This window comes from Sceloporus undulatus, chromosome 5, assembly GCF_019175285.1.
Source record: "Sceloporus undulatus isolate JIND9_A2432 ecotype Alabama chromosome 5, SceUnd_v1.1, whole genome shotgun sequence".
Lineage (NCBI taxonomy): Eukaryota > Metazoa > Chordata > Lepidosauria > Squamata > Phrynosomatidae > Sceloporus > Sceloporus undulatus.
The window spans coordinates 123,468,151-123,493,319 of record NC_056526.1 but is presented as its reverse complement, the minus strand read 5'-3'; the positions used below and the strand labels follow the sequence as shown (position 1 = coordinate 123,493,319).

General features: G+C 39.3%; 1 protein-coding gene across 2 annotated transcripts in view; it reads left to right on the top strand.

Moving 5' to 3' along the window:
- Positions 1–25,169, top strand: part of DLC1 (DLC1 Rho GTPase activating protein) — a 295,066-nt gene that overhangs the window by 88,134 nt on the left and 181,763 nt on the right. For both annotated transcript variants that reach the window (XM_042467912.1, XM_042467913.1), the window contains exon 5: positions 18,214–18,247. In XM_042467912.1, coding sequence (XP_042323846.1) covers positions 18,214–18,247 — 34 coding nt within the window. The remainder of the gene's footprint in view (positions 1–18,213; positions 18,248–25,169) is intronic.

Sequence of the window (25,169 nt, the reverse complement as noted above, 5' to 3'; positions counted from 1 at the left end):
TAGATTTGTCTGGCATGACTTGTTTCTCTGAAGCCCATGTAGATTTTTTTGTGATTATGGAATTGCCTTCTAAATGTTCACAGACTCTCTGTTTAATGATCTGCTCCAGAATCTTTCCTGGAATTGATGTCAGACTAACTGGATGATAATTGTTGGGATCCTCTTTTTTCCCCTTTTTTAAAGATGGGAACAACGTTTGCCCTCCTCCAGTCTGCTGGGACTTCTGTTCTCCAGCAGTTCCCAAAGATTATTTCCAATGGCTCCGATATTACATTTGCCAGTTTTTTTAATACTCTCATGCAAACAGGGCCTCAGAAGGACCAGAAATTTACTAGAATTACTTGTTGCTTCCATCAAGAATTAAATTAGCAAATAATAGTGGCTGGCATTCAGGACTGCAGTTACAGATTCATAAGCTAAATTTACTAACTGCTCTGTATTCAGCTAGGCTGTAGTCATGAACATATCACTATTATCTCCCTGCTGATGCCCTCCTTAAACTCCAGGGAGCCACTCTGAGCTATACAGGTCTACTGAAGAGACTGATGAGAAAGCATGGCAGGCAACATTTGGAAAGCTCTGTGTTCATAGAACTGCCTTCCAGAATGACAGGTGGCTCCTTTACTGTCAATATATCGTCTCACACAAACCCACGTGGAATATGGAATTTATTTTACAAAGCACAAGAGGAATTCTTTCATAATTACCTTTGGTTTCTTTTGCACTTCATCCAAAGTTCCCACAGAAGCCGTGAAAGCTGTTAAATTATTTTCTTATTGTTTCTGCTGCATGTCTTGTGGTTTGAAGCCTGCTAACTAGCAATCATGCTGTTTTGTATTCTTTTCTCATAGTCTCAGTGAGGAAATTAAAAGAAAGCACACCTTAATGCCGGTTTCACCAGACACCACAATGATGGGAAGGTCTCAAGTAAAATCCTCAACCCACCTGCATACTTTTGTAGTCCCAGTGAAGTCAATAGGGGATTTATGGGATGTAACCTTACCCTGCAAAACAACACCAGAGCAGTTTGAGAAATGTCTTGCTGAGAGGACTGCGGATGTTTCTCAGCGTAACACTACACATGGCTCTGGTAATATATATCTCAATGCACACACTTGAATGGGAAGAAAAGTTGTCTTTAAATGATATATTCCATTTTTTAACATCCCAATGTTCTTAAACTTTGTTGGAGTAGCCTTGGTTTGTTTTTTTATAGGACATTTATGGCTACATGAAACCTGTCCCTGTTTATCTGTAAATATTCCCACTTCATCAAATGCTGGTATCACACATCTGAAGAACTTTAAATTTAAAAGAAAACCCATAATGAAACAGAAACGCAACACCCCCTATTAAAAGCTCCATCTGCTACAACATATTAAAAACCAAATGTCTCCATACATAAGTAGGATGTCAAGTGGACCTCCTGGGAAAGGGAATTCCACAACTTAGGGGCAACCTCTGCAAAGGCTCTTTTCCGTTTCCTCACCAGGCATGCCTGTGATGGTGGTGGGACCCAGAGAAATCTTTCCTCTGAAGATCTTAGATCTCAAGCAAGCTCACTAGGAATGGGTGGGGGGGAAATGGGGTGTATCCACACTGGACAACTATCACAGTTTGATACCACTTTAAGTGTCAGGGCTCTATCCTACAAAATCATCCAACTTGTAGTTTTATGAGGTACTTAGAATTCTCTCCTAGAGAGTGCTGATGCTGTAGTTTGGGGCAGGGGAGGCATACAAGAGAATTAAGTATCTCACGAAGCTATCCTGAATTCAGTAGATTGTAGCCATGGAAATTAAAGTGGTATCAAACTACTATAATTGTACAATATAGATACATTCTATGTTCACTTCCACCACAAAGGACCCCGCATTTTTGTTGTTTCCGTTAATCAGTTGCTTTAATTTATTGCATTTTCCATATTTTCTTTTTCTGCATTTGACCACATGGAGGGACAACTATGTTAGTCCTGAATTAATTCTCAGTTAGGCTCTCCATCCCCATCTCTGAAAAGTACCTATATAGAAGTTGGTCGACTCCATGTTGGGAACACCTGCATTTACTAAAGTTTGCCACTGCAGATTAGGATGAAATTTCATTTCAGTTTTTTATATTATTATTATTATTATTATTATTACCAAACTTGATTTGCTTCCCACCTTTCTTCCAGGTTTGGAATAAAAGTTTCCAACAAAAAGAAAAACACAATAACAAACTAAAGCAATTATACTATTAAAACACCAATGAAAATAGTTTTTAAACACTAGGTTAATAATAAATAAGCAGCTTTAAAAAAAATAATCCAGTACACTCCTTTACAAAGGCCAGACAGTATCAAGTAACCACTTATTGTAACAGTTGCAAATTTCTTCATACTTGGCAGGAAAAGAGCTTGAAATTGTACCATGCTAATATGGGGGGGGGGATGAAATCAATATATTCCTCCACTCCACATGTTGGGTGACATGTCAGTAGGATGACGAATCAGTTTTAAGTTTTGTTTCAGATTTTAAGTTTATTCATGGTGCTGAAACATCTACCCCAGATAAGACCAGCACCTTGGATAGCTCCTGTAAAGCTATGTAAACATTTGAGCAGAGTCACCATCCCACTGACATAGAACCCACCAATTGCCACTGTTCCAGCCCTAACATATGGAGAAGAGGAAGACAACTCTGGAGTTTATCACACGGGGGACAACTGGAAATATAAACGTTGATTAATCCATGATAATCCTGCAATTGCACTAATAGTTTTCACACAACATTGTATTCAAAGTGCTATTAGCCCGTGAATAACCGATTATAATACCCCAATTGTGCTAATTCTTTTCACATGACATTGAAATGAAACATGATTAGAGTGCCATTATCCAGTGAACAACCAGGCAAGAAACAGCAGCAAATTATTCACAGGATTTTCCTGTGAATGATGTTTTGCTGTTTAATGCCTGGTTATTCCCTGTTTATTCATTGGACAATGCCTCTTGTATTAATTTCATTTTACTCATGTTTTAATGTCAGTTATGCAATTTTAACGGGTTAATTACTGTTTAAACTCCTAATTTCCTCCCGTGTGATAAACTCCTCTGACTATTTGAATATTTTTGGTATAGTCAATGGCACATAGTGCCTTCCTATGTCAATGGGATAGAAAATCCACTCCAGGGTTTTAAATGAACTTTAAACATTAAATATAAATATTTAACTTGAAAAAGCCTATTAAAGTTGTTAGCATGCTGTGGCTAGCATCCAGCTGGGAGCTGTAGTCCAAAAAAGTAACAATTCCAAATTCTGAGTTACTGTTTCAAGAAACCATACTTATCTAAGTTAGAGTTCAGCCCATTGTATTTCTTTCTTTCCAAAGAGATTAAAGTACTCAAGTTTAAGTAGAGGGTTAAGATCTGGCATGTTCCACTTCCAAATAGATTATCCTCTAGAGACCTAATGGTTTTCATCCATCAGCAGAAGTTATGCTGGGGTTCATTTGAAAAACAGCAGGGGTTTTTCCTTACAAGTCTAGCTAATGTTTATCTTGCAAACCCTTTTACAATCACAAATAAATCAATAAAATCTGAATATCTGGCAAAGTTAATTAGTAGTGAACTCACATCTTAAGGGTTGCTAATTAAAATCTCGTGCTCCCTTCCTATTCTGGCAACTTTGGTTACATACATTTCTTCAAATATGATTTTCTTCTAAGGTCTTAGGTTTTTATTGTAAAACATCAGGAGTACTAAAACGATTCTTGTGATTTGAGCTATTGCCATTTTCTCTTGAATGATTATCTGCCTTGAGACCTGAAACGGCTGTTTCATTTTATTAAAATATATGTATAATCCATAAGATCATTGAATTACATCTGTTACATATTTAATACTAGTACAGTGGAGGGAAAGGATAGGATGACTCAGAAATAATATAAGCATAATCCTTCTTTTTATTAGACAGCTACTTTAATGTACATCTTACTCAGTGTGGTACTCAAATATGACTAAAACTTTGTTGCCTAATTCTCAGAGGTGTGGCCAGAAATGACTCTTCCCTATTTGGTATATTGTTACCCAAAGAAAGATGGGGGGGCATCCCACCAACTGTGACAGCATTGTTAAAGGTTTGGAGAATTGCTTAGCTCAAGGAGGCACTGCAAGAGGTTGGGTAACTTCAGTACTGATTCCATCTGTGTATATTGGTACCAATGTGAGAGAACTCCAGCTTTTGAGTGAATGAAGGTTTTATCACAGAGAGAGAGAGAGAGAGAGAGAGAGAGAGAGAGAATAATACAGTGGACCCTTGTTATACACTGGGGTTTGGTTCCAAAATCCCCCGTGGATAACAAATCCATGGATGTCCAAGTACCATTATATATAATGACATAGCAAAATGGTGTCCCTTATATAAAATGGGAAATCAAGGTTTGTTATTTAAAATTTATACTTTTTTTTAATATTTTCAAACCATGGGTGCTTGAATCCATGTATAAGAAGGGCTAATGGTATTTTAAACAGATATAGAATCATAGAATCATAGAGTTGGAAGAGACCACAAACGCCATCCAGTCCAACCCCTTGCCATGCAGGAAATCCAAATCAAAGCATCCCTGACAAATGGCCATCCAGCCTCTGCTTAAAGACCTCCAAGGAGGGAGACTCCACTACCCTCCAAGGGAGTGTGTTCCACTGTCAAACAGCCATTACTGTCAGGATGTTCCTCCTAATGTTGAGGTGGAATCTCTTTTCCTGTAGCTTGCATCCATTGTTCCGGGTCCTGTTCTCTGGAGCAGCAGAAAACAAGCTTGCTCCCTCCTCAATATGGCATCCCTTTATGTATTTAAACAAGGCTATCATATATCCTCTTAACCTTCTTTTCTCCAGGCTAAACATCCCCAATACACATGTCCCTGTGTTCCTTTCTCTTGGAAAATCCATCGGGTGTTCCAAAGGTCATTGTGACCTCTTAAGAATATGCTGGCTCCAGATATGAAATAAGAAAATATGGAGACCCCAAATTGTGTTGGGTATGCAGAGTATACTAATAATAGCTGAGCCTGATCTAGGAAATGCACCCCTAACTATCATAACATGTGCTCTGGTAAATGCTAGGGCAGAAATCTGAGATGGAGGTCATTTTTGGAGAGCTCCCAGAATCTCACAGCCAGCATGGCTACGTATACAGGAGAACAACAACAGACCTTCAGTGTCGCAACAACATTGCTGACTAGAGTTGCCAGATCACAGGGCTTGGCCCTGAGTGTCCAGTTTTCATGGGTCATCTTTGGGCAAGAGATGAGGGTGCAAATTCTCCAGTTTTGGTAGGCTCAGCTCCAAGCAACAGAATAGCTGAACTGTGTCCAGCTCAGCTAGGAGAGCAGCAAAAGTATTAATTGATTTGTTGCTACAATTTGCAAAGACTCTCTATGTATTTACTTAGGACTTTATTGAGGAACTCAGATCTTGGAGGGTTTCACAGGTCCAGTGTCTTACAAAAAGGGCAAAAGTGTTGGCAGTGCTCTTTGGCAGAGGTTGTTTTGTCTAGTGAAGAAACTATGTTAGATAATCAGTGCAGCATATCTATCTCTTTCTTCTTTTGGAAAGTTCATCAGGGGCCTTGGATACAGATAACCTAGACGCTTTTTCTTGAAATGTATCTTCCAGCACTCTCTTTTTTACCCCTTCAAGAAGTTGGAAATCAGTCTCTGTATTTCTGTCTCTGAGGCCAGAGTATCATCTAGCATTATCAAGGGTAACCTGGTTTTCCCTCTGGTCCCCAGGAAGTGTTCCTGGCAGTATAGAATTGCAGCCTAGATGTCAAATCAGATGATAGATTTAATATATTTTTAGAAAGTCAAGCAGTGAAAAAAGTCTGGATGTTGTAATATATGATATTCATCACCTGCATATCTTGTATTTAGCATGCTTGGATTTGTGACTGGCCATTCAAAGGTACACATGAGATTAATTTGCTAATTTAGGCGCAGTACAGAGCTCCAAAAAGAGGCACCGGGGAGGCACCCCTCCTTGCTCCACAGCAGAGCCATAGCAACTAAACTGCATGTCGCTGCTGCGCAGTAAGAAAAGAGCTCACGGAATTGCACCGCGCCAAAGCGCTAGCGACGGCGCAGTGACATGCCAGTGGTTTGGACACTGCACTGCTGGCATGTCATCGCTGCGTGCACCATCTCAATGGTGCCACGCAGATTCGGCACACCCATGACATGCTACGGTTACGGGGCGCATGCATGCCCCACCCCCGAGCAACCCTAGCATGTCATGGGCGCACTGCAAAGGCCCCGTCTGTACTGGGCCTATGTTACTAAGATGTTCTTCTCTAAGAGAACCCTACAGCCTGTTGATGCTAATATCTTCCTTTTTAGGAAGGCTTTTATGACTTAACTGTTCTGTTGTAGCTGGTTGGGTTTTCAAGATGCTTCATCATCTTTTATTATGAGTTTTATTTTATTGTCTTGTTCTCTCCTTTTTTGTTGGATGTATTTTATCTTTTTGTAAACGGTTTCAGGAATATGCTTAGTTGGGAAGTGCTAAAAACTAAGTTTTAAAAAATTATTATCTCAGCACTATCAAGGAGATTCCTTCCTTGCTTAGAAAGATGCATGGAACAAAGCTTTTAAAAACTGATATGGTACAGCTTTGTCTATGCTAATGCTGTGTCAGAAAGATTCTGCCTGCTTAATTTCTGCACATCATGTGAGGGAGTTGAAGGCAAATAGCTATTTGCATTGGTCGTGGCTCCAGACAAGAATAAATTATTATTAAATTTAAGAACTTAGGTCACTTTAAGTAATAGATTAATCCACTAAAGCTGTAGTGCATTAACTGAGGCAAGCAGTTGAAACTGGAAAATGAAAATCTGGATTGGCAGGTCTGAAACTGAAAGGTAAACTAGCCATTTGTTGTTGTTGCTGCTACTGCTGCTGCTACTGCTGTTGATGTTTTGAAGTTATTTGAATTTTGGTGTGATTTTATCATATAGAATAAAAGAGAAAGTTCTGGATGTTTATAAAACCTAACAATGTTGAAAGAAAATTTATACAGTCAAAGTAGGTAAACCTTAGCAGAATGTTTTTAAAGTGTGGAGATTGACATTGGCAGTTGGGTGGTTAATTTTGTCTACTTTTAGGGAATTGCAGGGGCTAATCGAATTACTTTCCCCATTCATAGGCACATCCAGACTGTGATTGTGTTGATGAGATGGGAGCAGTAAGAGGTCCATACTTGGATAAATGCCAGAATCTCCCAAGAAACTGGCCTGTTTTGCAGGGGACATTTTGTTGTTATTGTTCCCGTTCTTTCCGATTTTAATAACCTGACTTGGGAGCTGATGTAAAAAGTCTCTGACCATAAACCATGTATGGATTTCCAAAGTAAAATCAGAAAAGAAAAAAAAAGAACAAATTCTAAGACGTTCTGGTCTTTTTAATCAGTCTGTATGTGCCCTCTGAAACATCCTTAAACAGGACGTTACTTGGAAGTGTCCTTCATGTGTTCAGTGTAGTTTATTCCGAAGTAAGTATGGCCAAAGGATAGATGCCGTGCAGCCTTTATTATTCCTATGTGGGCTTAATGGCAACTGCAGTCTTAGCACTTGATCACTTAGTACACTTTTGACTGATAATTTCTGAAAAGACATCACTGCATAAGTGTCTTTGTGGTCCAATTTTGCCAGATCATTTGGGGGAGTTCAGCCTGCGCTTGGTTAGTCTAAAAAGGCCTGCTGAGGGGGATGTACAGCAGCCAAAGTCATCTTCATCAGGAGAGCAAGCTGCCAGATCAGGAGCAGTTCAGGAACCAATAGGGACAGCTTTCAATAACATCTCCTTACTGTCACAACACAAAAATGCCTTTACTATTACACACCATCATGCCAGTGTGAATCACCAGTAGGATCATGGAAAGAGGAGGCAAAAAGTCTGCACCATAAGACAGATAAAAGAAACTCAGTAGCTATGTTTTGTTCGACTTTAGGCATGTTCCCTGGGGACAAAGAAACCAGCGAACGAAGGAATGGAGATATGATATGGATTTTGCTCAGCCTTATCACACAACAAAATAAAGCCGACATGCAGCAAGAGAGAAACAGCTTTCTTCTTACCTCTCTGCGTGATGTCATAGCACTTCCGTTCGACATCCAGAGGAAGATGGTAATAAAAATGTGCCTTTTCCCAAAGAGATTTTTCCAGTACCACAAAAGATATACTTTCATGACCATCTCCCTCAGGAAGAGAATGGAAGTGTTTCGACGGCACATGGAGAGGTAAGGAGCCCTGATGGCACAGTGGTTAAATGCCTGTACTTCAGCCAGTATTACAACCACAAGGTTGTGAGTTAGATCCCAGGGCTCCAGGGTTCACTCCGCCTTGCATCCTTCCATAGGTTGCTAAAATGATTACCCAGCTTGTTGGGGACAATAAGCTAACAAGTTATAAGCAGCTTAGAGACTACTTAGTTCAGTATGAAGCGATATAGACATGTAAATGTTATTGCTATTGCTAAGGAGAAAGCCACTTCTCTCGTGCTGTGTTTCAGCTTTCTTTTGTTGTGTGATAAGTCTCTCAGTCTTTTGCTCCCTTTTCTCATATAGGAGGATAAATAAGCACTGCAGCAACAACTCTTTGTTTTCTCCCAGTGAGGAGAAGAAAGGTGTGCGGGAGTCGGTAGACTGCATGTTGTGAGAAGAAGGATTCCCTTTTGTGTGGATGGTGCGAGAGCAATAAAATGTTCAGACTTGGATAAATGCAAGACTCCCTGAAGAGTCTGGTCTGTTTGAGGGCATTTAAAAAAAAATCAGACTGACTGAAACCATACCTATCCACACAGTTACCTGGTGCTGACACGTCCCTCTCATTCCAGTGAGAAAGAGGAAATAGGAAGCAGCAGCTAATTTTGAAACACCAAAGGTTTTCTTGTCAGCATCCAGGGAGAAGGAATACAGATGAGATTTTTATTAAAAACAAGGGATTATTACTTGTTTATGCCTTTTACTTGACAGATTCCAATACAGATGGGACTCCAAATACAGTCTGACTCCAAATGCAGATACCTCCAGGTTTATTTCCATTTCTGCCCAATCTGTATCAAGATAATTTCATTATGTGGTAAACCAATAACAACTATCAGACATATCAGGAGCGCTACTGGCACAGTGTGTATACTGTAGTGATCAGCTCTTTTTAAAATATTGTTTTCCCTCCTATGGCTGTATAGTGGTTTGAGTATTGGACTATTATTATTATTATTATTATTATTATTATTATTAACCTTTATTTATAAAGCACTGTAAATTTACACAGAGCTGTACTATGACTCTGGGAAAGTGTGCTTAAATCCCTGCTCAGCCATAGAAACTCCATGGCTAACACTGGATGTCATACTGTCTCAGCCTCATAGGAAGGCAATGGTTTTTTTAAAAAAATCATCTGAACACATCTTGCCAAGAAAACCCCATGATAGGTTCACTTTAGAGCCAGTTTGGTGTAGTTATTTGAGCTTTGACTACAACTCTGGAGATCAGGGTTTGAGTCCCCACTTGGCCATAGAAACCCAATAGGTGGGAAAGTCAGACCTAGAAAACCCTATTATAGATTCACCTTAGGGTAGTCATAAGTTGGAAATGACTTGAGGGCACGCTTCAACAACAAGGTACATCTTAAAGTTGCCATAGGTTGAAACAACTTGAATACACACAGCACACATCTCTTGCTAGCCCAAGCTATCTTTTCCTTGGCTGGCTCTGTGCATCAATAGCCCTTTAGAGCAAAAATGCTCTCCATTAGGAATTATAACATTACACCTAATGATTCTTTTTTGAAATTTCATACTAATTGAAGGGCTGCACAGGTTCACCATGTTTATTAGTGGTCTAGCAAATGTTCAAAAACTTGTCATAAACAGCATGTTGGTGTTCTGCATGTTTTAAGGGGCAATTTGGATGTTTCCCAATTCCCACTTGAACCCACCGATCATGCCACTTGCCTCTGCTGCTCCCAAAAATGTACCTTTTACCTCACTTTATTTTGACCACAGGTAGCCACATAGGGCCTACAACATTCTTTTAGCTGCTTTCCAGTAGACTTAATCTGCATTGTGGGCCTCCTCCCAGAAGTGCTAAGAGGAATGCAAACAAGAGGCAAGCAAGGCCATGCAAATTCTTTAATGCCTACTGGTGGTCCTAGGAGGCATCCCAGAGTAATTTAGGATTCTTGCAGAGGAACTAGAAAAGCAGCCGATTTTATTTTATGGTGACACTGTGGTTAAATGCCTGTATTGCAGCCACTTACTCACAAACCACAGAGTGGTGAGTTTGATACCAGCCAAGGGCTCAGAGTTGACGCAGCCTGGCATCTGGTCACTAAAATAAATACCCAGCTTGTTAGGGGCAATTAGCTTATACATTGTAAACCACTTAAGGAGTGCTTTACTGATAAGTGGTGTGTGTGTGTGTGTGTGTGTGTGTGTGTGTGTGTGTGTGTGTGTGTACACACACACACACACACATATACATACTTGCTATTACCACTTTGGTGTGTGTGTGTGTGTGTGTGTTGGCCATTAAACACTTAAGATAACACACACAAACACAGGAGTAAAATGAGCATTTCACATTGAAATCACCCAGATTAAAATATACCACTTTAACATTCATAGTTTAAAATTGACTGGGTAGGTGTGCCAAGGACAGAGGTCTATTTTATTATTTATGTTTTATTAATAATGTTTTATTCAGTAATTTAGACAGCATATTTAGCTGTCAAATCTCTTCTGGCAGGTCATTCCACAGTCTAGGAGCAGTCGATGAAAATGTCCTCTGTGTGACTGTTGTCAGTCTAGTTCTGGCCTGTTGAAGTAAATGTCCTCCAGAGGACCTGTGTGCACATAGATGTTAGGGGTTAATTTTTTTCAGTGTGGCACATAGGCAAGGATACAGTTCAAGGATGCTTGGTATCTGGGGGGGATCAGTTCCAGTTGCAGCCTTAGAATTTACCTCTCTTGATTATTTGGTAATATGCAAATATATTTAAGGCAAAATAATTAGTCAGTTAAGGAAATACATCGATGAGTATTTTTTAAAAAGAATGGTAGCCAGAGCTTGCATTTATTTTCATAGTATTGTAATTTAAATAGTGGTGACATTATTAGGAATTTTGTTGGAGTTCTTCTGTTCATATGTGGGATAGAAAAGTTCCTGAAAGTTTTTTTTTTTTAAGTGTACAATTTGATCATGTGGAAGTTGTTACTACAGTTCTTTTGTTTCATCGGGTTTAAGGATTTTGGAATAACACAAAGCTACACTGGACCCATCTGGCTAAGCAGGAAAATCCCATTTAATTGCTCTTTTGCCAAAAAAAAAAAAAAAGGTTAAATCACTTCCTGGGAATGCAATTAATTTACAACATATGGAAAACATTGAGGAAAGTCCACAGTGAATTCAGAGCTATTTTTTGGATGCAGGCATTTTTCATAAGTAACATTAAAGCATGTTGTCCTACTGGGTTAATAGTAAAAAAAAGTGTGCTAGTGCCCTTCTTCAAAAATCCTATGCCACATGGGGCTTTTCTAAAGAACTGTTGTAACAATACTTTCTCATTCTATAATATCTTTGAAATGAAAATAATTCTCATTCTCCTGTTTGATTGCCATTCTGTTCTTTTTTAAAAAAACAAAAAAACATTTTTGTGGGTTTTTAAAAGTTTGTAGGTTTTTAAAATCACCTTAGCAAATATTTGTATAGTTGACTCTTTGGCAAAAGAGCAATTAAATGGTGTGTGTGTGTGTGTTCTCTATATATTTTTGTGTGTGTTCTCTATATATAATTTACTCTCATTAGGGAGGCCTCACGATATAAATGAAAATATTTTCTATCAGGGTAGCTCAATATATTTTCCTTTCTGAAGAAGAGAACAAGATGGTGCTTCCTCCCACTGAATGTAGAAAAGCTGACTAGAGTAGTAGATCTTTCTTCAGCATGGTGATAGGAGAGCATCAACCATCACACATAAAAGAATGACACCTAAGAGAGTGCAAGGCAGATAGCATTCAGAGATCTCTCTCTTCCAATAGCTTGATGCTGCTCCCCAAAACATTTGGCACCTAAAATAACAATTTCATTCTGCCTAATAGAAGGGCTGGTCCTAATATCTGGCTTCTTGTTCAAAGCCTGCAAAAGCTATACATGGTGCTCTGGAATAAGGGCCAAACTATATATAATGGAAGATTAGGGTTGTCAGGAATCAGCTAAACTCTCAAGGAATTGCTATGATTCTCCAGGTAGGGAGACAAATTTCAGGATTAGGAGAACTGGAAGAGAGGGAGGTTTGATTTTTGTCTGTAAGGTGGCTCTGGAGTTTTTCACATGGGAGTGAAGCGCCCAAATTTCATGGATAAATGGGGTTTAAAACCAGGAATATCTTGTAAGAGCACAATTGTTTTTAGACAACATCGCATGACTTGGGCATTAACGCGACATTAACCCATGCAGAAAGTGGTGTGATTTTGTGTCTTTCTGCATGGATTAATGTTGGGTCAACGTCAAAATTGCAATGCAGAAAATCACTTCCTCCCATTCTTCAGCTGGCATCAGAGCTCCCTGGCTCAACACAAAGGTTTATCATGGTTGTGCAATGTCAATGTACCAAAAAAAAAAAAAAACGGAGGGGAGGGGAAAACAATGGGGAGAGAGATGGTAAGTGCTAGCATTTTGATCAAGCATATCATATAAAGAAGACAGGGAGTGGACTGCCAACTTTGCAGTTCATGGGCCTTATTGTATAATCCCTCTAGAATCATAGAGTTGGAAGAGACCACAAGGGCCATCCAGTCCAACCCCCTGCTATGCAGGAACTCTCAATCAAAGCACGCCTGACAGATGGCCATCCAGCCTCTGTTTAAAGACCTCTAGGGAAGGAGACTCTAGCACACTCTGAGAGAATGTGTTCCACTGCCGAACACCTCTAACTATCAGAAAGTTCCTCCTAATGTTGAAGTGGAATCTCTTTTCCTGTAGCTTGCATCCATTGTTCTGGGTCCTGTTCTCTGGAGCAACAGAAAACAAGCTTGCTCCCTCCTCAATATGACATCCCTTCAAATATTTAAACAAGGCTATCATATAATCTCTTAACCTTCTTTTCTCCAGGCTAAACATCTCCAGCTCCTTAAGTCATTCCTCATAGGGCATGGTTTCCAGACCCTTCACCATTTTAGTCACCCTCCTTTTGACACACTCCACTTTCTCAACATCCTTTTTAAATTGTGTGCCCAGAACTGGACACGTTATTCCAGGTGGGGCCTGACCAAAGCAGAATAGAGTGGCACTGTTACTTCCCTTGATCCAGATACTGTAATTCTATTGATGCAGCCTAAAATCACATTGACCTTTTTAGCTGCATTATCTCACTGTTGACTCGTGTTTAACTTGTGGTCTACTAGGACTCCTAGATCCCTTTCACATGTAGTCTCATTCAGCCAAGTGTCCCCCATCCTATATCTGTGCATTTCATTTTTCTGCCCTAAGTGCAGTACCTTACATTTCTCCGTGTTTAAATTCATTTGTTAGCTTTGGCTCAGTCTATTCGGGTCATTTTGAAATTTGATCCTGTCCTCTGGGGTATTAACTACTCCTTCTAATTTGGTGTCATCTGCAAATTTGATAAAAATGCCCCCAATTCTGTCATCCAAGTCATTGATAAAGATGTTGAATAGCACTGGGCCCAAGATAAAACCCTGTGGTCACTTTTCTCCAGGATGAAAAGGAACCATTTGATCTAGGATAAAAAGGAGCCTGGCAGCAGCAAGGCAAAACCACTGATAAAACCTCCCCAAGAGCTGGCAGTGAGCCTTCTGCTAACTTCAGCAGCATCATGTATGCTTTTGGTAACTCCAGAGATGCTGAAAGCCATTGCAGGAAGGGTTGAAACTGCTTGCTCAGCTGCTGAAATACTCTTTCCTCTTCTCCCTGGCTTGAATTGTCACAGTACCTGGTTAGCTGAGTTTTTTCTAAATTCTGGGCCCAAATTTCCACAATCTGACCCAAAAGCAATTCTGGATTTCCTCCCAACCCTTGCCTGCCCTGCCTCTGTGACTTGACAAGCTTGCACTTTCCAGGATGTCACAACAACCTGCATCAGATCTCAGGTTTTGGTCCTGAAACTTCAGGGATACTGCTGACCTGACAACCCTCTGCAGAAATAGATCTCCTGACTCTTGATATAAAAACAAACGACATCTATCCCTTTCAAAATTAGGTAGAAGCTTGGAAATAGCAGGGAGGGTTGTAATTTATTTCTCATTTGTCATTGTTTTAGTTTAAATAAACACATGTCTACACAAACCTCACAAATCTTGTTAGACAGAAAGTGGGGAGGAAGACAGGTGTAATGTAAAACTGAAGAGTGTTGAATTACTTCTTAATCTCCTAATCCCTTTTTGGAGTTACATAAAAACCAACACTGTAATCCTGTACATTCCTATTCAGATAGAAATTTCATTGAGATCAGTGGTATTTACTCCCAGGTAAATCTATTGGATTATAGCCCAAATCTCTAAAATAGTAAATAATCCTTACTGCCTCCTAGCAACACTAATTTCAAACCTTTTGTATAACGAATGAAAATGAACTCTAAGAATGACTTGGGAAGAAATTAGAGTTGAACAAAGAGTCAGCCAAAGTTTCTAAAATGTAGCACAGTATGGACTAGCTACCTGTACAGAGTAGTCCAAAAAGTAAGTTTTCCTAGATCTGAAATTTAGCTTGTAAACTCAACAAGAAATATTTCAAATAATTAATCACATCTATCTTAATTTCACTGATCAAATTCCTCTCTCTCAATCAAGGGGGAAAATACACTGACTGCAGACTTGATTAACAACTTCCTTAGGCTTAAAAGCAAGCAGTCTCTTTATCTGGTTGCCTAGGCAAAATAAGGCAGGAATATATTGATCTCACCTTGATGTGTATTATCATTGTAGTGAAAACAACATCTTGTGGTATCTTAAAGGCCAACACATTTTTTCTGACCCAAGTTTTCATAGACTCGAGTCCATTTCAGCAGATGTTTGTGCTATTTCTTTTTAAAGTAAATACACACACACACACACACACACACACCATAATAAAGACAATAGAAATGCTTCTGTCACAATACATTTGTTAGTCGCTAAGCTAGCACAAGAAACCTTAAAGTACTAAAAAAAAAATCAGTGCATTGTTTTTGATCTGACTATATGTTAAAAGCATCTACACATGTGGTTATAGCAGTTTCACACTTTATAGATCCATCCTATAGTATCCTGGCTTTTATAGTTTGGTGAAGAAATTGGAATTCTGTATAAGGAGGAGTCTGAAGAATATGCTAGAGGTTTTGAACATAGAATTGTAAGAGAATGTTGCCAAGAAGTCATCTGCTGTTCTACAAATGCTGAACCAGCCATATAGAGAGAAGAAGTATTGCTTCCATTATTAATCACTCTTATCTGAACCAGTTCTATAAATTTTCTTGGGCAGCTTCTTACAATTGGAAGGTGCCCCATCATGGGCATAATTGTAGTTAGCATCTACAGACATATCTGCTTGGGAGAGATAGATGAAGATAAAATTAGCTCAGTATTTTCACAGGACATTTTGTTGTCTTTGTTGCTGTTGTTTTAATGTTATTCAGTGTGTGCCTTCACACCGGTCATTAGAAAGTGGAACAGTAGCTCAGTGATATGGTACATATTTTCTGTGCACAAAGTCACAGCTTCAATACTTGGCATTTCCACTTAAAAGAAAGTGGATGAAGTGAAACATTTCGGCCTGAGGCTTTGGATGGTTGCTTCCTGTTAGAGTATACCTTACTAACTTGACCTATGATGTAGCCACACTGCAGAATTAAAGCTATTTGACATCTCTTCAGCAGCCATGACTTTATCCTGTGGAATCCTGGGATTTGTAGTTTGGTGAGATAGTCAGCCTCGTCTGTCTGAGAGTTCTGGTGCCTCAGCAAATACAGGATAGAGTTATGCAACTGAAGTGATATCTGACTGCTTTAACTCTGCAGTGTGGCTACATCCCAGATGAGCATATACAGCAGGTCTTTATTATCCGCTGCGGTTTGTTTCCAGGATCCCCCGTGGATAACAAAATCCGTGGATGCTCACGTCCCATTAATTATAATGGCACATAAAAATGGTGTCCCTTACATAAAATGGCAAAAACAAGGTTTTTGGAATATTTTCAAGCTTGAATCCATGGATAAAAAAAATCCCTGGATAAGGAGGGCCTACTGTACAGTTAATTGTATAAGGCAATGCCCTATGTTCCTGGAGAGAGTCTATGTGTTACAACATGTGATGTTCTGTTTTGCAATTGGTCATTATACTGGCAGTGGTAGCAAAATTTCCTAGCAATCCATGTTAAGATGGTGTGATGGGACAATATCCAATGTTCTCGCTTCCCTAGCATGACTAGTCCTCATACTTTATTGTCACTGGCGGTACTACTTTCCCATTTTGTCATTGAGAGGTCTTCTCTGGGTACTGACATTAACAATGATGTGAAAGATGCCCTTTTCAGTAATCCCACCACCCTATTCTGCCATTTTTGGCATACCCTCTCAAGGGAAATCCAACTGCTGTCCTCCTCAATGGCACCTTCCTCTTCCATCAGGCTTTCAGTCCCTGATTATAAATTTTTGTTTTTGCTTTTACTATTCAACATTTATTGCTGAGTCTTCATATTCGAATATTTCATCATTCAGCTGGCTTGTCAACTGTCATTTATTTATAAATTGCCTCAGGGCATTTACCACCTGGACAGTGTATAATAAATTTTCTGTCGGGTTTGCACTTGAGAGGGAACAAACAGTGTGTCTCAGCAAGAACAGGGTTTTGGTTTTGTTTATGTGGGGGGGGATTTTTGGTGTTGTTTTTCCCTTGAATTCCATCTGTATCAATCAAAGCCAAGAGTCTTTGCTTTTGAGAGATGTCTGTTACATTTGGCTGCTTTGGAGGGCAATTAAAAACTCCTGTAGGTGATCTTCCTAAATGATCATTCCAGGGGAATATATGAGTACATCAAAACAGGGTTTTTTAGACTTGTTCAGTACACTGGGTTCAGATGATGTTGTAGAAATAATGTGCTAGATGGTGTGAGGTGTGTGTGTGGGGAGGAGTATGGATGTATTGGCAGACCAGTCTAACCAATTTAAGCTGTAGAGCTGGAGTTTGTAAGACTGGGCCATGAATGGAACTTCATTTGGAGCAAGGACATGGAAGCAGCAAGCTGACCAGAATTATTTAAGTATTTATTGAAGTACATGAAGTAAAAAAGCAGGGGTGAGAACTATATAGCTGTCCAGATGTTGTTGGATGACAAGTCCCAGCAGCCTTGCCAGCATATCCAATGGAGAGGAATTCTGGGAGATGTTGTCCAAAGACATCTGGGAGGTGCTTGATTCCCACTCCTGATCTAAAGCGGTGTGACCCCATAAAAGAGTGCATGGAACTGTGAACAATCTACAGCAAAGAGCATCCCTCTTTTATGTGACAGAACTATATGACACTCCTTACGTTATTTGGCTACAACTCCCATCCTTCCTCACCAAGAGGGAGAGAAGCTGACTAGGGTTATTGGAAGTTGCTGGTCAACAAGAGGTAGATATTTCTCACCCCTGCCATAAGGCCATTAAATCTAAAATGTAAAATCCTCTAATTAATTCACTTACTATTTTTTCCTAAACTACATGTAACTGAAGTCTATGGAAATCCTTGACTAATGTAATATTTTCATTCATGTACTTGGTTTTTTAATTAGAACACCATTTCAGCTCTCAAGTGATACCTCACGGTTGTTCAAGCCCTGTAAGACTGCCCTAGTATGAATGTGATTTATTAAAGAATGTGATTATTAAATTAAAGATGGATTATTGGGACGGGGAGGAGAAAAACGTATAGATATAGTCAAGGCTGAAAAATCTCTGTGAAAAAGTAGAGGTACATGTGACTCCATACTCCAGTTACTGAGGGAAAATGTTCCCAGAATCCCCTTTCCTCTGTGGCTGAATGCTCATGCCAGGTGATGAATTCTGGGATTTTTAGTTCCAGCCCTCACCCAACTTCATTCATATTATCCCTGATAAAGAATAGCTCTTGAAAGAAAGATTATTCATATCTATTTTAGAATTGTCTTTTTGAAAATATATTATTATTTTCTTCTTTTTCAGGCTGTACCAGTTATTACAGAAAAGGAGAAGGCTGGTGAGTCAGTGATGTTGCACTTGTTGTTTCTTTTCTTCTAGAATAAATTCTTATAGAATGTCAACTTATGGCTCCTAATGGAAAGTAGCCGGCTTCTACAATGGCATAATAAAATGATGTCCCTTATATTAAATAACAAAATCAAGGGTTTTTTTGGAATTTACATATTTTGGAAACATTTTCAAGCTGTGGGTGCTTGAATCCGTGGATAAAAAATCCATGGTTATGGAGGACTAATTGTATGATCACATGATTGTGTTTCACTTGCATACCAGTTCAATTGCAGGGGAAAAGGTAATATATTTTAATGGGAAATACCTCTGAAAAGTGTGCAGGATGACCAGTGTTGTAAAATTGATGTGACGAATACAACCTGAAGCAAAATGGCTATCACAAAGATTCAGAATAAAACACATAATAGATATGAGGTACAGGGACCTTACGTTCTTGCTAGCTAGGAAGAAAGAATTAATAATCTTCTAATCTAGATCATTCAGTTGCTTGCCAATTTTAGTGTTTTGTCTGGGAGAAAAAAAGTTTAATGTCACTTTGGTTTTTAAGATGGAGAATTGCCTGCAGGTTTTGTGGCAAACTAATGTTCTCAAACTGCATTCTCCATATACTGAGAAATTATTGTATGGTCTCTGGGTTGTTGTAATATGTGCAAAACTCACTCTCGCTCAGTGTATAAATGTATTGGATTTCAGTGTATATTTAAGTACAGTAAAGCTGGGAACGTTTTGAATTGTCCAATATATAGTTCAGGTCCAGGCTATTTGAAGGACTGTATGTCCCTGTATGAGTCTTAGGTCTTTCAGAGGCCCTTCTCTCTATCTCACTACTTTCTGAGATTGTTTAGGAGGAACAAGAGAGATATAAGTTTATTTCACCAGGTTCTCGGCCCGGCCCGGCCCGGCAGGAAACGGAAAGGAGTGGGGGACGGATTTTACCGCACACACCCGTCCCTCACTCGTTCCGTTCCCCCTCTCTTCCCTGCCCATTCCCATTCCAGGGGGGACGCTTTTGGAGGACTGTTCAGAACAGTGCTCAAAAATTTCCCCCTCTGGAACGGATTAAGAATGGAAGAGAGGGGGAACGGAACGAATGAGGGACGGATGCGTGCGGTAAAATCCGTCCCCCACTCGTTCCACACTCATCCCTACTCCTTCCATTCCGTGCTCAGAACGCATGGAAGGAACGCAGTGCGATAAAGTTCACAGACATCTCAGTGACTGCTCCCAGCTTTTGGAAATCCCTCCCAAGGGAGGCTAGGGAGGCTCTCCATCCACCAGCAAGTAAGAACTTGCCTATTCCTTCAGGTTATTAGAAGTTGACCATGATGAGTTTTTAGTGGTGTGCTGTGCTGGTTTATTGATTTTTTTTTAAAAGCCTTTTAATGAATTTTGACATTTTAATTCTATAGATTGTGGGGAGATATATATATTACTCGTGTTTTTATATGGTTTTAATCTGTACAGCTTTTAATAATTTATAAGACACCTTGAATCCCAATATTGCAGAAAATGTGGGATATAAATGAATAAAATAATCACATTATTATTAAGGGAGTTTGGTCCAGTTTTTATGTATGTAAGGATTTTATGTGGAGAGGGAGTGAAATGTATCCATCCACTGCTCCTACTTGCTGTTGCTATCTCTAGATCTACTTCTCTGGAAAAAATCCAGTAGACTTATGACTATTTCTTCCTGCCGTTCTTTGATCTCTTCCAACCCAGTTCAGGCATTATTCACCACAGTTTCTTCAGCATGAAATCAGGGAAGCATCTAACCCTACCACCTCCACTGTCACTTTGATCACACAAAAATGACATGGCTGAAGAAAAAAGGTTCATGTGGCAATGCTCCCTGGGAGCAAAAACCTAGGTAAATCAAGGCTCTTGCTTGTGAATTTCCTCCGTGCCAAAAGGACACGTTCAGACATGCTACTTTCTGCATGAGGGAAGTGATATCTGAAGAAGTGTGGCCAGGTGCTCTCTTGTTATTTTGTTTAAGAAACTATATTCAGTACTGCCTACCTAAGCTCCTATATCTATTGGATTTCATGTGCATAAGCCCTCTACAAATATTTCATTGTGCACAGACTTCTAGAAAAAACAGAATCAGTGCAAGGAAATAGGCGGTCAAAATTATACTTTTTTTATTGTGTGTATACTATATAACATTGTAATTCAGCCCTCTTAGGGTGTTCCGGATTGCCATGTTCTGAAGTGCTCCAGATTTCCAAGTCCCGTTCTCCATTGCAACGTAACCTGTTGGTTACCCAGCTTTTGTGCATGGTCCCCCCCCCCCATTCAGTGAGGTTGAAATGCCTTTTCTAAGGCTAAATTATAGACAGTAAGGGCTTTAAACTAAAATATGCTGATAATTTGGCCCTGCCCATTGCTGGAATGTATCCCCTAAGAATGCCTCTGAAGTTGAATTTGGCCCTCAGGCTAAAAAGATATTCTTTAGGAAAACAGGAAATTGTTCTACCGGAGGAGTATTGCTTTTGCAGCCCTCAACTGCTCCACGTTCCCTGGACTGCCCTTTTTCCAACTCCTTATCCCAGGATGATAAGCCTATCTTGGAGTCCTCTTAAAAAGGCTGAAGTGCTGCTGCCTCCCACATACTATTTAACTTTTTAAAAATACATATTTGACAAAACCAGAAGTGGATATTTGGCCACTTTTTCTTGCATGGGGGGGAGGCATTTTGGGTTATCCATATTGTCCCTGGCTTCTCAAGCTACTTCACCCCTACTCTGCATGCATAGAATACTGAATGAATGGTACCATGGAAGATGTTTATATAGATAATTTCTTCAAAATTATTGATTCCCTGCATTAAATTAGGATAAGTCTCCAGGCATGTGATGGAAAGGATGATAATCCACAATTTGTTATTTTTTATGGGACCATGACTTTGTTTAATTGGCTGTGACCACCTTAAATTCTGTTGGTTTCAATAGATCTGTTCTACATATGAAGAAATCTTAGCATGACTAAATCTAGATTTTACCCACTGTCTTAATTCATGCCAGAGTCAGAGCAAGTAAATGTCTTCACAGGTTATAATTTAGTGGTTTTATGCTGGAGTCTCCTTTGAAGTTTCATTGCTCAAGAATGGTCACTTTGAAGTTATTTTCAAAGAAATAGCCATATAGCCATGTTAGCCTGTTTCAGCAGAAAGCAGAAAGGCGAAGGGGTAGATGAAGAAATCTATTAGCATCTTTGAGACTGATTTGTTTACTTTGGCATGAGTATTCTTGAATATCAATCCATTTCTTGAGATGTACTTGAGTTACATCTTGGGAAATTATTATGTAGATAGTATAGATCTTGATTTCAGCACCAGTTTATGATTACATTTGATCAGTCAGCGTATAGTTAACATGTCCAAAATCCATTTTTAGTCCCATTTCCAGTGCATCTACATTATAGAGCTAATGCAGTTTGACACCACTTTAAGTGCTGTAGTTCCATCCTATAGAATCCTGGGATTTGTAGTTTTACAAGGTCTTTAGCCTTCCCTGCCAAAGAATGCTAGTGTCTAACAAAACTATAAATCCCAAGATTCTATAGAATGGAGTCATGGCAGTTAAAGCGATGTTAAACTGCATTATTTCTACAGTGTAGATGCATTTTAGACATTAAATTCAATGGGAATTTTGTAAATCACCGATTTATATGTGGAGACCCCACTCCACTTGATATCTCTCCGATGCCAGCACAATGGGTCTTTAAAAACACAAACAATTGGCACCAATTATATATGACAGCTTTCCACCCACTGCCACTAACTTATGTCTGTTAATATTTGTACTTATTACTTCTGGTAGCATTTTAACATGCTCGGTAGCATGTTCATTGTGATCTGTAAAATTACTTCAGGCCACTCTTTGTTGAACTTGAAGAATAAAACAACTTTATTTACATTCAGAACTTAATATTGTACTTTGCTTGGTGGATGGTTGTCAAGCTTGTGGTTACAGTATACAAGTACGTCAGTTGTTATACATTTGGTACTTTCCCTTATTGACTTCAGTTATGTTTCTTCACTGATTTAGTTCACACAGAACCAGCTTCCTTAGCTGTTAATCACACAGGTTACTTGACACACTCTCAATATACACAGTTAGCTCTCTTTTATATCTGCTCCTCAGGCAGTTTCTGTTACCCCCCCCCCCCAGCCTTCCTGGCTGTAAATCCCCCAGGATCCTAACACACTCTGTCAATATCACTGACTGCTCCTCCTTTTATAATTGCTCCTGAGGCAGCCCTCACCTTTTTCTAGCCTGATTCCTATTGACTGCCCCAAACATCGTATTCTGCCTGTGTTTCACCACATATGGGTACAGACAATCTGAAAGATTATATCTTCCCATAGCAGTTGCACAGACTCAAAGATCTTCAGGGAGGCACTTCTCCAAGGAGATTATTCCACTTCAGTTTTTGCCCAATCCAGGAATGGGCTTGAACGGGTGAAAACGAGTGATCTCACACAGCAAAATGCCAGCCATGCCACCGGGAGACTACAAGGCATCCCCCAGCCATGCTTAGCCCACTGTTTGAAGTACAGGAAGGCTTGGTGGGAACACAAGGAGAAACGTCTCCATTATAGCCCCTATAATCTGGAACTCCCTTCTTTTGGAGGCTGTGCTGGCTCCTTGCTGTCTTCCTGTTGTCAAGATTCTTCTATTCAGCAGCAGAGCCTCCTCAGCAGGTCTTTGGGAACTGTTTTATATAATCAGCCTTCTAGTGCTGTTGTGTTTCAATCCATGCTTTTAATGTGTTATATTATTCTAATTTGACACATCAGTATTATTTTAATCTTAACTTTTTGCATATTTTTTAGCTATGTGTAGTCTTACTTGAACCTCTTTTTCTGTTGCAAGCTGCCTCGGGGAAAGGTGGGATGTAAATAAAGTTATTAACTGATTGATTAATGTCAACACTTTGTAAATTTCATTGATTTGGTGGGTCTATTCTAGTTGAGATTAAATATTGAGTTTAGGCCTATGGTTCTCAGGTTTCTTTTTATGAGTGCATTATTCACTATAAAACATGATTTCCACATGGCTAGACAATGCTACTGTAAGATGCTTTATCAAATCTTTTGAAATGTTACCAGTTCATGAATTGCCTAATGATAGGAGAAAAGTTTGTTGTTTTGTTATGTCAACCCTGGTTTATGGTGAAGCTATTTTAGGATTTTCTAGGCAAGATTTATTCAGAGAAGGTTCACCTTTGCATTTTTTAAAAACTGAAAGTGTGCATAGAGTTAATTCCATATTCATGTCATCATATTCCAGTGGTATGGGTTAGGCTGACAGGTAGTGTTTTCCATAAGACCAGTACTTGACATTTTGTGGATGAATTAAATCTCAATGTGAACCCAAGCCCAAATCCCAAATCCATCTGCTACTCTGGAAATCTTTGGCTTGCAACGTTTCCATGGCACCTTTCATTTCTAAATAGAATACTAAAGAGAGAATTAAAATGGGTGTAAACTGTAAGGAACATCTTTTAGTCTCTAACCACAGCCTCTGGCATAATTGTATGGCATTCACTGAGCCACCACATGGGGAGAGGAACCGAAGAAGACTATAAAGTTACTGAGTGGTGACAAGATGGGTCAGGCTTTAGATTATAAGCTCTCAGCAGGAAAATCTTTATAAAAGTTACTGTGATGTTGTGTTCTGTCAGTAAACTTTTTCCAAACAAACATCCTGGTGAGAGCACTTCAAACCCTGGTCTAATTGGGCTCTTTTAGTAAATAAAGACCATCTTTTTAGCATCCTGAGATGTGACTCCTTGTTCTTGAATTTTACTAGTTGCTCCTCTCTCTCTCTCTCTCTCTCTCTCTCTTAACTCTTTCAGTTAATTGGAATTCTAGCAAGAAAGCCTACAAACTTATAGATATATCAAAGCCTTTGGATTAGATTCTCTATCCCTGCTTGCATCTTCAGATCAGCTTTTGCTTTATGTTTGCTAACTTCCCATGTGCTCCACACCCATAGCTCTTTTATACACAACACAAGCATTCAACTGCTCTTTAGTTGAGAGATGTAAACCTTGCCAAAGCAAAACAGGTACAGGAGTGAGAAATTTAATTCATTGCTATACCTTACCTCTTTCATATTTGTTTTTACTGGATGAGGTAAAAAGCTCTGGATGAGGAAGAACAAGGATTCTTCTAAGATAAGAAGAAATCAAGATTTTTCTTTGGTGAATCAATAATCAAAATATAGGCACTGGGGGCGGGGCAAAATGGTAATGCCTCCATGGAGTAATTCTCCTTCTCCAGGTATCAGCTTTTCAGGCATATGACTAACATCTGCAAAAAGGCTGCAAAAGTGATGCAACAGCATTACATTTTTAAAGACACTTTTGTAACTTACATTCTGGCATTAGTGCTAAAGCATATATGCCTTTACAAACATGCATTACTTTTAACTATTAACCAGATTCATAGTATTATATCAACTGGGGCACCATTTATATCTTCATGCCAAACAAGTCTTTTCCTACTTCCAATTCACATTTCTACAATCTTTTTTCAAGAAGAGGAGAAAGTTGTCAGTTCTGTTCTTCAGTGAATTCCTTTTTAAACCCATAAATGCCTTTCTAGATTCTTAGTCGCCATTGCATTTAACCAGCCCTACCAATGAAGCAGTGACGTAGCTGCCTCCAGAATTTGACAAAGTTACTTTTTGGATTACAACTCTCAGAATCTCCCAGATGACTGGAAGTTATAGTCCAAAAAAGTGCTTTAATTGAACTCTGGCCACATCATGTGGCAGAGGCTGGGAGAAGTGAGAGGTTTTTTTTTACATGTGACTCCCCTACCTGCTCCTCACTATGAGAAGACAAGCATTTATGATGATGTCCTGTCATCAACCTGATATTAAGCTACCATGAAA